This window comes from Leucopleurus acutus, assembly GCF_964270905.1.
Source record: "Leucopleurus acutus genome assembly, chromosome: 11".
Lineage (NCBI taxonomy): Eukaryota > Metazoa > Chordata > Mammalia > Artiodactyla > Delphinidae > Leucopleurus > Leucopleurus acutus.
The window spans coordinates 83,777,329-83,791,277 of NC_139152.1; the positions used below are offsets into that span (position 1 = coordinate 83,777,329).

Genomic DNA, 13,949 nt, shown 5'->3' on the forward strand with positions numbered 1-13,949 from the left:
CCAGCAACCAGGGTGTAGGGGTGTATTAGGTAGAGGTGAACCAGCTGGTCTAGGTAATCTAGAAGGTTTGGCCTGGAGGTTCAGGGATTCTTTTGTAGTCACTTGGTCCCAACACATTTTTTCATACCTTTGGCACTGCACTTAACTATATTAAATTATAGGTCAGAGTTCCCGTGCTTAATTTCAGCTATCTGCTCCTTAAATGCGGAAAGGCATCCTTTTTATCATTGTATTTCTAACACTCTGTAGAGTGCCTTGTGTACATAATACAAGCTTAATAAGAATGGATTAAATTGAAGTACCATTCTAGAAAATTGGAAAGGCATTTATAATGTGTTTTTCAGGGAAAAAAATGCTAAAATTAGTCAGCCCATCTAATCATTTACCCATAATAGGTTAAGAATATGAGCACCTTTTCTCACTTGCTTGGGATGTACCTTCACTTGCTATGGAGAAGCAGTAAGTTCTACAACAGGGAAGAGGCAACGTCCCTATTTCCTTACACTTTTAGCACAGTTCTCCCTGAGTGGCCTGGCAGAGCGCTTCGTTCCTTCAACTCGGTCGCTCAGTGTCTACACAGCCTTAGGTGCTGGATTGTTGAGTTCGGTCACTTCATCACTTGCTTGGCTTTGTCTGTTTTTCAGGTGATCACAGGCGCTTTACAATGCCTGATCTGGGTCTTGAGGTTCCCCCTGCCTTCCACAGAAACAAAAGCGGAACAGCTAATGAAGCACCTTTTCCTTCTGCTGAAGGACTATGCAAAACTCGGGGCTGCCAGGGGCCAGAATTTCCACCTGGTGGTAAATTGTTTCAAGGTGAGGTGTTTTCACTTGCACTTAGAAAAGCCAGGACCAGGATTAACATCAAAGTTACTTTTCCTCATCATCTTTTGTGGTCGTGGTCAAAATTTCTTCCAGATTAATTTGCTAAGGCCAGAGTGTTGGTATCCTGTGTGAAAAAACATTGCTGTTGTGTTGAGTCCTTATCATTCCACCGTATGCTGATTTGTGGGATGTCCTGGCTGTTAACCTCAGTGTTATAACTTGCAGTGTGTGACCATACTTGTGAAGAAAGTGAAGTCTTACCAGATAACTGAAAAGCAGCTTCAAGTTCTACTAGCATATGCTGAGGAGGACATTTATGATATTACAAGACAAGCCACCGCATTTGGCCTTCTGAAGGTATGGTGTCGCCAGAATGTCGGATTGTGCAGTGAGCGAGCCCCATGCCACATATTTAGAATAACATGGAACATAGTGTTCTGACTAGCTGTAGATAGTTCTGAAATTATAAAGATTATTATGATTTGGTTGATTACTTATAAGCTAACATATCTGCTTATTAAAATGTTTGCTAACATATCTGCTTATTAAAATGTTTGCTAACATATCTGCTTATTAAAATGCTTATTAAAATGTTTAAACATGAGCTCTATATTAAACTGCCAGGGAATTCTGTACAAATGCATGTAGTCTCCTTGTATGTATCATAAAATTGACCATTTTAACCATTTTTTAAGTTTATGTTCTTTTTCTTGTGGAGGTACTTTCATTATGTTTGAAAACTGCCTGTGACTGCTTTTAACATCAGGTCAGCTTAGTAAACAACAGGCCATCTGCAGTAAAACATGAAATAAGTATGTCTTTTCCTTTTGTATTTCAGGCCATTTTATCAAGAAAGTTGTTGGTTCCAGAAATCAATGACGTCATGCGCAAAGTGTCCAAGCTGGCGATTTCTGCACAAAACGAACCTGTCAGAGTCCAGTGCAGACAGGTTTGTAGAGAGAGCTTATTCCCATGGCAAGGGCTGGGCCCTGCCTTCTCTGTTCGGTTTTTAGGTAGAGAGATGTCAACACTGAATTCTGAAGACTTTGTGTCATACTGTTGCTTTATTCTAAGACTCAGGAGCCCATTCACATACCAAGTGTAAGGCCATTTTTCAGTATAAAGAGCATTTTGAGTATAGCCCACATGTGGCATGTTTCAGATGGATGAAGAAACACATTTTCCTTCTGCAGCATGATAACCTGCAGCAAAGATTTCCATCCAGTGGTCCAGTCATTGACCACTTAATGTGTATCACTGTGTACCTGGTATTGCTGGAAGAGTGGTTAACAAAAGTTTTATAGTCCCTGTCTGTCCTATAGCAGAGATGCGCAAAGCAGAAATCCCACAGGTAGTTATTAAATTACAGACATCCTGAGTGCCAGGAGGAAGAAAGTAGTGTTGTATTTCATCACTTACAAGACACACCATTACTTACATACCTCAAAGGAAGGGAAAAAAACTATGACAGTGATAAGATGGCATCAATTGTAAGACATCCCAATTTCAGATATGTTAAAATGTGGAAAACTGTGCTTCTTAAAATTGACAAAGTATGGAAGAGCATATGATAAGAGCATATGACATGGTGGAGGACTACCCTAATGTGATAGTGGGGGAAAGCTTTCCTGAGGATTGGCATATAAGCAAAGTTTGGAGGAAGAATAAGGCTTAGCCTTGCAGGCTAAGGAAGATAAGGCTTGAAGTGGGTAAGAGCTTAGCTTGTTGAAGGTGAATGACAGGGGAGGGGGCCAGATCAGGCAAGGCCTTGTGGTCTTGTTGAAGATTTAGGGCTTTGTTCTAAGAATAACAAAGGGCCAGTGAAATCAGTAGACAGAGGAGTGACACTAGCAGATTCGTGTTCATACATTTGTCCTGATCTTATGAGTGCATATCAACCCGGGAAATGGAAGGGTCTGAATTGGAAATATGAACTCGGAGTTAAAGGAGGGCTTGGGCTGCGGAGGCCATCTTTAGAAAAAGTTAACTCATGGGGCTTCCCTGGTGGCGCAGTGGTTGACCGTCTGCCTGCCAATGCAGGGGACACAGGTTCGTGCCCCGGTCCGGGAAGATCCCACATGCCGCGGAGCGGCTGGGCCCGTGAGCCATGGCCGCTGAGCCTGTGCGTCTGGAGCCTGTGCTTCGCAACGGGAGAGACCACAACAGTGAGAGACCAGCGTACCGCAAAAAAAAAAAAAAAAAAAAAAAAAGTTAACTCATTTAGAAAGAAGGAGGGTCAGCTGCTATTATTAAGTACTAGCTGCACGCCCAGCACTTTACATACATGACTTCTGTTTGTGACTATCCTTCAAAAGAAACAGTACCACCGTTTTATGTTTGGGGAAAAACAGGCCTTGGCAAGTTAAATGATGTGCTTAGTTCTCACAGTTTATTAATAAAGGAAGCTGAATAATACAGCAGTTTGCAAGCAGAGCCTGTGGATGCAGATAGGCTAGGCATGGGATTCTGGCAGTGTCACCCGAGCAAGTTGCTTACCTTCTGTGCCAGCTCCATTCTCTTCATCTGCAAAATGGGATCATATTACTTACTTCCTAAGGAAGTAATGAAAACCAACCAAGAAACACTTAACCCAGTGCTTAACACAAAGAAGGTAGTTAGTAAATGCAAAAGTTAGTAGTATTGGGCTTCCCTAGTGGCGCAGTGGTTGAGAGTCTGCCTGCCAATTCAGGGGACACGGGTTCGTGCCCCTGTCGGGGAAGATCCCACATGCCGCGGAGCAGTTGCGCCCGTGAGCCATGGCCGCTGAGCCTGTGCATCCCAAGCCTGTTGCTCCGCAACGGGAGAGGCCACAACAGTGAGAGGCCCACGTACCGCAAAAAAAAAAAAAAAAGTTAGTAGTATTATCACTATTATTGTTATTCTTATTTCAGGGGAAATACAGGGTTGAACCACAGTCCATACTCAGTTCACCACAGCCTCCTATCAGAGAGATGAGCTGCCAGTGTGTGAGCTGAGATTTGGAGCCCTGAACAACCATGCTAATGATGGGCCAGGACTTGACGCTTAATCAGGCAAGACCTGAGGAAGTGAAGTGGGAGGAGAGAGGAGGGGCACAGTTATTGACTCAAGAGGTGGACTTCACGTAACTGATCACCCTTCTGAAAGGTCTTTGTAGCCTACCAGTGTGTCCCAGAAAGCAGCTTAGGAAAGAGGAATCCTGGAGGGACAGGATCCAAGTAATCTCTTGTGTGACTTCTGTTCCTAGGTTTTTCTGAAATATATTCTTGACTATCCCCTGGGGGACAAATTGCGACCAAACTTGGAATTCATGCTCGCTCAACTGAAGTAAGTTGAAGCCATAAGCTACACAAGGCAGTGGGGTAGGTTCTTCTCGCCTTTCAGTGTGTGGACTGTCTTGAAAAGAACAAAGCCGAAATGTAATGGCACATTCTTTGAGGATGCTATCCTATGAATCACTGACTTGACTGTCAAGCACTGTGCATGATGGCTTCATATACCAGTTCTGCAAGCTGCTTTTCAGTTCACTCTGACCATCAATTGTCATTAGAGTCCACTTAGGAGAACAGTAAAAATCTAACAAAATTACATTTACAACTGCATAGTAGCATGGTAAGTACATGTATTAAAATTGGGAAAATGGAGGTTTTTTCCACTTAGTAAGAAATAGACTGGCACCTTGAGACAACATTTTAAATTCTTAAAAATAATTATTGGTAAATTTTAAAGTTACTAACAAGTCCTTCTAATGTTCTTACCCTAGTTATGAACATGAGACCGGGAGAGAGTCCGCCTTGGAAATGATCGCTTATCTCTTTGACACATTCCCTCAGGTACCGTGAATCACAAAGACAAACTCTGTGTTTGTTAACAGGCTGTGGCTCCCAGGAGCCCAGGGTCCTCTGTTTGTGAGACATCTGTGAGAATTCCAGTCTGAGTGTGCTCATAAGTGTCTGTTTTCTTTCAGGGACTGCTCCACGAGAACTGTGGAATGTTCTTTATTCCTCTTTGTCTAATGATGGTGAACGATGACTCTGCCATGTGTAAAAAGATGGCATCCATGGCAATCAAATCCTTACTCAGTAAAATCAGCCTTGAGAAAAAAGATTGGCTCTTCGACATGGTTACCACCTGGTTTGGGGCAAAGAAGGTTAGGGTTGCTTTTAGTCATATGGCAAAGAAGAGTCTGAGCTTTTGGTGTTCATACTTTAAATAAGAATACATATTATACATTGTTGAATTAATTTTTCCCAAATAGCTTTATTGTTTTTACTGGATTATGTTAATAATATATTCTTACAGTAAAATTTCAGAAAATATAAGAAGTTACAGAGAGTAACAGAAATCACCTGTATTCCCACTACAAGGTCAATGTCACCCAGTTACTCTACATGAATGTATTATAATTTACTTAACCAATCCCCATTGATGAATATCTTTGTTTCCAATTTTGCTTATACAATTTATAGGATGTAACTTTTGCCAATAATTATAACCACTTGCTGACTCTACCCTCATCATCACTGGCCCATCTTTGTGGAATATAAACAACACATGTCATAACTTAATATTGGCTTTAAGTATTAAAATCAGAATGGGGTCGGGGGGCTGAAACTTCTTCCTTTTTTTTTTTTAATTTAAAAACGAGAAAAAATGTATTATTCAGTGGATACCACTTTTTTTAATGTTGTTCTGGGTGGTGAAGATTTCTCTATATTTTTCATGTTAGCAACCAAAAATCCACATTGTGTTGATTTCTGGTATCATAAAGAACTACTGAGGACAGAGTCATGCCCACCTTCATTTTACAGTTTTGGAAACAGCTCCCCAAGTTGTGCTGATACTGTCTTGTGATGGTTTTATTTTCGATAGAGCTTAAATAGACAGCTAGCTGCCCTGATCTGTGGCTTGTTTGTGGAAAGTGAAGGAGTCACTTTTGAGAGAAGACTTGGAACTGTTCTCCGTGTGATTGAAAAGGAAATTGATCCTGAAAACTTTACAAATGTAAGTTATTTGCTAGGGAGTAAAACTCTTGCTTATTTTAATAGTTTTACTTGAGGTGGTATAGCTAATAGAGTAAATATTTGAGTTCAAAAATTTTTTTATTAATAAAAGCAAGAACTCAGTGTAGTTCTATCTTCTTTTTAAAGTGAAGATTAAAGTAAGTTATCTTCCATAGTGTATGTCGATCAAAGTTTCTTAAGCCCCCCAGGAGACAGCAATGTCTGGAGGCATTTTTGGTTGTCACAACTGGAGGGTAGAGGGATGCTACTGTCATCTAGTGTGTAGAGGCCAGGAATGTTGCTAAACATCCTCTAGTGCACAGGGTAGCCTGCCAAAGCAAAGAATTATTTGACCCAAAATGTCAGCAGTGTTTAGGTTGAGAAACCCAGGTATAGATGTACATCCTGGAGTAAAAATGTCCATCAAATACTTTGAAATTATTGTCTTAATTGATTTAACATCCCTCCTAATTTTAGATCATGGAAGAGACTGAAGAAAAAGCTGCAGATCGCCTTCTGTTTAGTTTTCTTACACTGATAAGTAAACTCATCAAGGGATGTAATATTATTCAGCTTATCAAGCCCTCTGAGACTCTGAGTAAAATCTGGAGTAAGTATTTCCTTTTTATTTAAATCTAAAATTAAACACTTTAGAAATATATAATGTCAGGTGAAAAGTCCATGATAAAAAGATTTAAAAGGCCCTTGCAGATTGATTACAGTGAAAATATTTTTTTCTGGGGGAAAAAACAAACAAATAATATATGCATGTATATATGTATCCTCATAAATAATATATTTCATTTATAAATAAGAAAGAATATTAATTATGGACGAGTAAAAGAAAGGAAAAATTTTCCCAAAGTCCTCCTTGCTACTTGATAATTATTTGTTATACATTTCCATCCAGTCTTCCTTTTGTCAAATAACCATAGGTGTTTTTTTTTGAGGTTGCATAATTCCATATAAACTTTTATATCCTGTTTATACCTAAGTAGGCATATTATAGTACTGTAACATACTTAGTAGATATCCTTTTAAATGGCTATAAATAATCCATAGTATAAATGTGCCATAATTTACTAAACCGTTTCACTTCTGTGGGAATATTTAAGTTATATATTATTTAAATGAAATAAAATAAAATAAAATTCATTTCTTTAAATGAAAAATAAGATCCTGGAATTTTTAATTTAACGTTTTAGTTTTGATTAATCAGTAGGAAATAGACATTGCAATGAATGTTTTAAATACCCACTTGTTTTAAGAGAACTCATATGATTTTATGAGAAATAATCCAGTCACTAAGTTACTATATGGCCTACTCTGGTATGGCTCCACTGAGATAATTACAAAGGTTCATATAGAAAACAAAGTAAAACCATCTTCATGGAATAAAGCAGCAGAGACTAAAATTCAGATATGAGGTGGCTCATTTAGAATTTCAGTCTGTTACCACAAGGCTTTTCTACTGTACTTTCCAAGTGTGGTATGTGAAGAATGGCCCTGTAGCATAAGAGTATGATCTTTTTTTTTTTGTGTGGTACGCGGGCCTCTCGCTGTTGTGGCCTCTCCCATTGCGGAGCACAGGCTCCAGACGCGCAGGCTCAGCGGCCATGGCTCACGGGCCTAGCCGCTCCATGGCATGTGGGATCTTCCCGGACCGGGCCACGAACCCATGTCCCCTGCATCGGCAGGCGGACTCCCAACCACTGCGCCACCAGGGAAGCCCCAAGGGTATGATCTTTAACGGCTCATCCTTAAGATAGTTTAAGGGGTCATGTTTAAGGATATGAGCTCTGGGGCCAGATTAAGCTGGGGCCCAGGCTTGGTTCTGCCTGTTACAGCTTGGCACGTTACTTAGCTCCCTCTGGAACTATAAAATGGGAATGACAGTTCCAACCTCACAGAACTGTTGTGAGGTCTAAATCAGGTAATATGTGTAACACGTTTAGCCTATGCCTGGCACATAGAACACCTCAATAAATGATACCTTTCCAGTCAGCTACTTGGAGCCACTGATTTCAATAGTTATGAGAAAAGAATATGTACCCATGTATATATTTACCTTAATTTTAGTTTAGAAATTGTAGTTGTTAATGCTACCTTATCTCCTTGAGTCTTCAGCTAGTTCTTATGAAACTGGTCTGTTTTCAGGCTGACTCAAAGCTCTCTCATATCATTTACCATGGTAGATATTGGTTCTCTAGTTGCTTCTAGTCTCTCCACGTCACTTCCGGGAAGCAGGGGCTATTTTGTTCATCTTTGATTCCTAAATCCAAGCACATAATAGATAAGAAATGCCTGAATTAGTCATGCTCACCACCACAGAGTCAGGAAAACCTTGACGTCTGAGGATGCGCTTTGGCTCCCTTAGGTCACGTGCACTCTCATCTGAGACATCCGCACAACTGGGTGTGGCTCACTGCAGCCCAGATTTTTGGATTGCTCTTTGCCTCTTGCCAACCGGAGGAACTTATCAGAAAACGGAATGTCAAAAAAACTAAAAAGAAACTCTCAGAACCTGTAGCAATCAGCTTCCTAACAAGTGACCTTGACCAAAAGGTAAGTTTTCTCTAAGACTCTTTCCTTCCCTCATCTACATGAGATGTTCATTCTGGTTCCTGTAACTGTCTTGGGCTTGGCCTTGGGATAAACTCTTACAGTCAACAACTTGATGCACATGTGGATCCATAGGAGTGCTAGTAACTAGAGAGGGGTCACCCTCAAGTCCAAGACTTTTCAAAGATAATTTTTAGACCATTGGTCTAGTCAGACTTTTGATTTGCTTATTTAGCATATTTATCTTCCATTATATATTTAAGTTCTTTATCAATACTGGCAAATAAGATACTGTCTGTCCTGCCTCCATAACCTTGTTGATGACTTAATGAGATCATGTTCCTGAAAATGTTAGGTAGGGACCGTGTGTTATCTGTCTCCGATTTCGTAGTGCCTAGCACAATGCCTGGCTTATAGTGGGATCTCCATAAACATTGAATGAGCAGAGAGTGGAAGGGAAGAAAACAGGGGGGGAAAAGTATTTGAATGTTGTAAAGTTGTCTGCCAGTAATCTAAAGGATTATGATCTATATCTCCCCATGTCCTGGAGCTAAAATTCTTATGGCAAATAGAAGGGAACATTTACACAATTTCTGGTCATGAACCTTCCCTCTCCAGATCTACACAGGTGGTCATTCAGAGCAAAATCTCCTACCTTAGTTGTATCATTATAGTTACTTGGAGTTTTTAAAAACAGTCAGAAATACCCTGCATTGTGTCTGCCAATGTCCATTTTCTTTTCACAGATGAAAAGTATCTCCCTAGCCTCTTGCCATCAGTTGCACTCCAAATTCTTGGATCAGTCTCTAGGAGAGCAGGTAAGTATTGTGATCCTCCCAGTTAAATAGAAGGGACCTATTCTACCAACAGTATAGGAATAAGCTTAGGTTTGGTTTTTGGTTTGGTTTGGTTTGGTTTTCCCTAGTTAAAGCTTGGGGAATTAAATGAAATATAAACAAACACTTAAATACCTGTTCAGTTAGGCACATGTATCTAATTGACTCTGGTGTCCATACTGGGATTACTCCTGGCTCCGTTTAGAATTCCCAATAAAGATGATACAGTGGGAAGCTGGCTGTTTATCTTTTTCATCGTCAGTTTTAACATATCTACTCCACGTTGCAACTGAAGCTTTGAAGGACAATGATTGATTTTTGTGGTTCTTTTAATTAATTTATTTATTTTTATTTATTTATTTTTGCCTGCGTTGGGTCTTCTTGCTGTGCGCGGGCTTTCTCTAGTTGAGGCGAGTGGGGGCTACTCTTCATTGTGGTGCGCGGGCTTCTCATTGTGGTGTCTTGTCTTTGTTGCAGAGCACAGGCTCTAGGCACGCGGGCTCAGTAGTTGTGACGCGCGGGCTCTAGAGCATAGGCTCAGTAGTTGTGGGCTTAGTTGCTCTGCAGCATGTGGGATCTTCCCAGACCAGGGCTCGAACCTGTGTCCCCTGCATTGGCAGGGGGGTCTTAACCACTGCGCCGCCAGGGAAGTCCCTGATTGATTGTTTTTATATTAAACTGTAATATTGAATTTCCTTCCCTTATCCCTGGAAGTGAAAGAGAAACCAATAATGTTCATGCTACAGTGTGGTCTGAGAATTGTCTGTCCTTAACAGAAGGCAGATAAATGATTCTATCACTAAAAAGCTTTATGTAGTTTCATATAAAATTTAATTCTAAGTAAAATATGGAGAATAAAGCATTTGTAAATATGCAGTAAATGTGAATTGCTTTTGAATAGTTGGTCTACTGCTCCATTTTATTTTTTCCTCTTGATAGAGCAGTTGGGCTGGTAGATGATGAAGTGACATGGATGTGGTATCTAGATATAAGCAAAGCACTTGACCACGTCTCTTGTGAGCCATTATGAACAACGGAGCAATGCAGATTAAGGGACGGGGCAGTAGAAACTAGGTGAATGTTGTATCTGAAGAGTGATCTCAGGTGGCATGCCATGAACACTGATACTTCTCTCACTTTTTTACGTGGCAGGGTTGGGGAGGGAATGGATAGCTATTCAATGGACAGCAAAGTGAGGCCAAAGAAATCATGCCAGGGTGGACAGTGGGTGGGGCCTTACACAATATGAGTTTTAATAGAGGATGACAAACCATACAAACTTGGGACAGGTAGGAAGAGATTTACTAGTACCAGCCCAGGTTGAAAGAAATGATGGATTTTACTTCACCTTAATCTTAGAGTGAGTTAACAGTGTGAAGTGGCTGCCACAAGGAGGAAAGGCCTCCAAATCTGGTGCTGTCCTCATGCAGGCCCAGCTTCCAGAAGGAAATGATAATCTTGGCATTAACTCTTGATGGCCAGGCTAGCCTTGGACAGTGTGGTGTTCTGAGTACCACATTTGGGGGAACTCTGGGTACACAGCTCCTCTAGCAGAGTTGCCCGGATGGTGAAGGAAATAAAATTCAACTTGGTGTCCTCCTTCACAGAACAGGTGTGAAATACCCACGTCAGAGATTTCATGCATGTTGTAGAGTTAGGACTCAATAAATGGGTCCATTATTATAAGACTAAAAAATCACCCCTGGGCAATTGGACCAGATGGTATATGCGGGAAAGAGGAGCTCAGTGTTTAAGAACTTGGGCTGGAATTCTAAAGACCTTTGAATCCTGACTGACCACTCACTTGGTCTTTGGCTGAGATTTACCAACTCTGAGCCTTGGTTTTCTCTCCTGATAATAGTACCTAACAGGGATATTTTAAAGTTGAATTGGAATGCTGTATACAAGGTAACTAGTCAGTGCTCAGTAAATGGATCAGTAAAGGGAAACTGTTATTTTGGTGAAGAATGGATGGATGAAGGAATTTAATGGAATGAGGATCAAAGCTGTCTTGAAAAATGTAAATGGATGATCCAGAATGAAATTATTTACTCAGTGGAACCTTAAAGAATAGAAGTAGGCCAAATGGATAAAAGTTACATGGAAATAGGTTTGGACACACTGTAAGAGGTAAACTGAAGAATAATCCAAAAAAAGGCTTGATCGTCAGTTTGACAGTGCAATACCCAGTTTTCTGTTTTCTAATTGTAGGATACCTATTTTAGCTTCTACACAATCAGAATCCAATTCTTACCCTTCCCCTCTGCCCCTTTTTTTAAGGTTGTTAAGAATTTGTTGTTCGTAGCCAAAGTCTTATATTTACTGGAACCTGATTCTGGGGATAAGCAAGGTAACATAAAAGAAGACATGGAAGAACAGGAAGTTTTAGGTGATGGCCTGGCCAGAGAGGATGTGGAAGAACACAAGGTGTGTGCAGACAAGAATGAAGAGCGGAGCGAGCCAGCCACGCTGCTGTGGTTGATACGGAAGTTGTCCCGGATCGCAAAACTGGAAGCTGCTTATTCACCTAGAAACCCGTTAAAGGTGCGATGCATGTGCAAAATGACTGCAAGTAGTCTTTTTTTTTAAAAGTATTTTAATGGTTTTAGTTATCCTCCTAAGTCCCTAGGAACTTTTGAACCCAGAACTGCAGCAATAACATCTGCCCTGAAATAGACCTTGTTTTCTAAATTAACTCTGTGTAGCTGCAAGTATAAAAGAAAAATGATCTGTACTTTCAGAGAACATGCATCTTTAAGTTTCTCGGAGCTGTAGCAATGGATCTTGGAATAGACAAGGTGAAGCCGTACCTCCCAGTGATCATAGCTCCTTTGTTCCGAGAACTGAACAGCACCTATTCGGACCAGGGTAATTCTGCGGCCTCTCTTCTGAATACTTGCATGTTAGGATTCCTGTCTTCTTTCCTGAATGCTTCCTTCTTCCTTTTTGTCCTCCCTCTCTGCCACAGTTTAAGAAAGAAAACTTGCTAGGTATCAAGACAATTAACAGCAAGCAAATAAGGCATATTTGTGTTATTTTTAACTGTCTTCTCTCCTATATGCTTTCTTGTGTCTAAGAGTGAACGTTTCTCTCCTAAAAGATGATGTTTTACTCCTAAGCATAGATTAGATATTCAAAGAAAAATAACTTGGGGTGGTTCTAATCCTCATAGTGCTGTGAAAAATAATGAACAAATGTCATTATATTCTCAAAAATTACAAGGCAAATATATGAAATAGTTTTTAGTGCAAATATTTTAAATTTTCCAATTTTTTTTTCTTGCCTGGTACATTTGGTACATTTGGTACCTTTGGTACATGATATTAGGAAAAGTGGGAATTAGGGGTTGGAAAGAGAGGCGGTAAAGTGGATGTTAAGAATTTTAAAAACAAAAATGAAGTGAATGTCAGAATAGAAGCTGTTTTAGTCCTACAGCCTGGAGAGAGAGTTTCCTTCTTAGAGGTCAGGTTGACTGTGGTTCCCAGCCAACATTTATTGAGCACCTAAATAAGGGTTCAGCAGTGGAAAAGGCCCAATCGTCATCTTCAGGAAACTTGCAATCTACAGTAGGTGTCATGAGCTTTCCTGAAATTGAATGCAGAAATCCTCGACTCTTTGCATTTGGGAGAGAGGAGGCAGGTAAGGGTGGGAGAATATGGCTTTTTGTCAGCTTCTCAAAGGAGTCTTTGATCCAAAAAGAGGTTACAGCCAGCGCCAAGCCTCTATGACCCGGGAATTAGAGAAACACAATTACCTTTCTTTGCCCCCATCTGCAGAGAGCTGAGCAGGTTAATAAAGGTAACCCAAAACATTTGTCAAGTTCTCAAATTACTTTGATGTCTTCTGAGCCCGGATTCCCTTGGGAAGTTGCTTCATGGTCTCTGATCTCTTGCTGCATCCTGGATGAGGTGTGGCTCAGAGTGCTGTGTCCAGCACTTCTGCTTGTTCTCCCATCTCAGCAACAAAGAGGCTAGTTTCAGATCAGTGTTTAATGTTGAAATGATAAAAGTGATAAAGCCTCAGGAGTTTAAATTTTGTGTGTTGTTAATTTTCTACATATTCAAATGTGTCCTTTCCTACGTGTTTCTGATTATTATTGTGTGCGTGATTAGATCCTTCGCTGAAGAATCTATCCCAGGAAATCATAGAATTACTGAAAAAGCTGGTTGGGCTCGAGAGCTTCTCCTTAGTGTTTGCCTCTGTACAGAAACAGGCTACTGAGAAAAGGGCACTCCGGAAAAAGAGGAAGGCTTTGGAGGTAGGCCTGCTCTTTGAAGAAATGGCATGTTCATTAGGCTTAACTATTTTTAACCAGGGGTGTGTGCATGCATGTGTGTCAGACTTACCCAGGGAGGAAAGAGGAGTTGGATGTATTTGAGAAGTGGGACTTTATAACTGGGGCTCCAGATTTTCTTCAATGGGCATGTATTGCATTTGTGATGTTTTTAAGGTGAACAAAATGGTCCATTTCTGCATTTGATTTTTATTGGTTTAACAGTCACTTTAAAAGTAGTATAACATTTCTATTCTTTTTTCAAGTTTGTAACTAATCCTGATATCGCTGCCAAGAAAAAGCTGAAGAAACACAAAAATAAAAAGGAAGCAAAGAAGAGAAAGATCGAGTTCCTGCGTCCAGGCTATAAGGCCAAGAGACAAAAGAGCCACAGCCTGAAAGATTTAGCAATGGTGGAGTAAAGTGCTCCCTGTGTTAATACAGTGTCCCAGCTTACCCCGAAACATGAACT

The 13,949-nt window shown here is 40.4% G+C and overlaps 1 protein-coding gene across 1 annotated transcript in view; it reads left to right on the forward strand.

Annotated features, from left to right (window-relative positions):
- Nucleotides 1-13,905, forward strand: part of UTP20 (UTP20 small subunit processome component) — a 94,599-nt gene extending 80,694 nt beyond the window's left edge. Inside the window, exons 49-62 of the mRNA XM_082850109.1 lie at nt 645-815; nt 1,050-1,181; nt 1,663-1,773; nt 4,051-4,130; nt 4,567-4,636; nt 4,771-4,953; nt 5,676-5,807; nt 6,284-6,416; nt 8,184-8,371; nt 9,115-9,186; nt 11,485-11,748; nt 11,946-12,072; nt 13,317-13,462; nt 13,744-13,905. Of these exons, the coding sequence (XP_082706235.1) occupies nt 645-815; nt 1,050-1,181; nt 1,663-1,773; nt 4,051-4,130; nt 4,567-4,636; nt 4,771-4,953; nt 5,676-5,807; nt 6,284-6,416; nt 8,184-8,371; nt 9,115-9,186; nt 11,485-11,748; nt 11,946-12,072; nt 13,317-13,462; nt 13,744-13,899 (1,965 nt within the window). The 3' untranslated portion in view covers nt 13,900-13,905. The remainder of the gene's footprint in view (nt 1-644; nt 816-1,049; nt 1,182-1,662; nt 1,774-4,050; nt 4,131-4,566; nt 4,637-4,770; nt 4,954-5,675; nt 5,808-6,283; nt 6,417-8,183; nt 8,372-9,114; nt 9,187-11,484; nt 11,749-11,945; nt 12,073-13,316; nt 13,463-13,743) is intronic.
- The last annotated feature ends 44 nt before the right edge of the window (nt 13,906-13,949 follow it).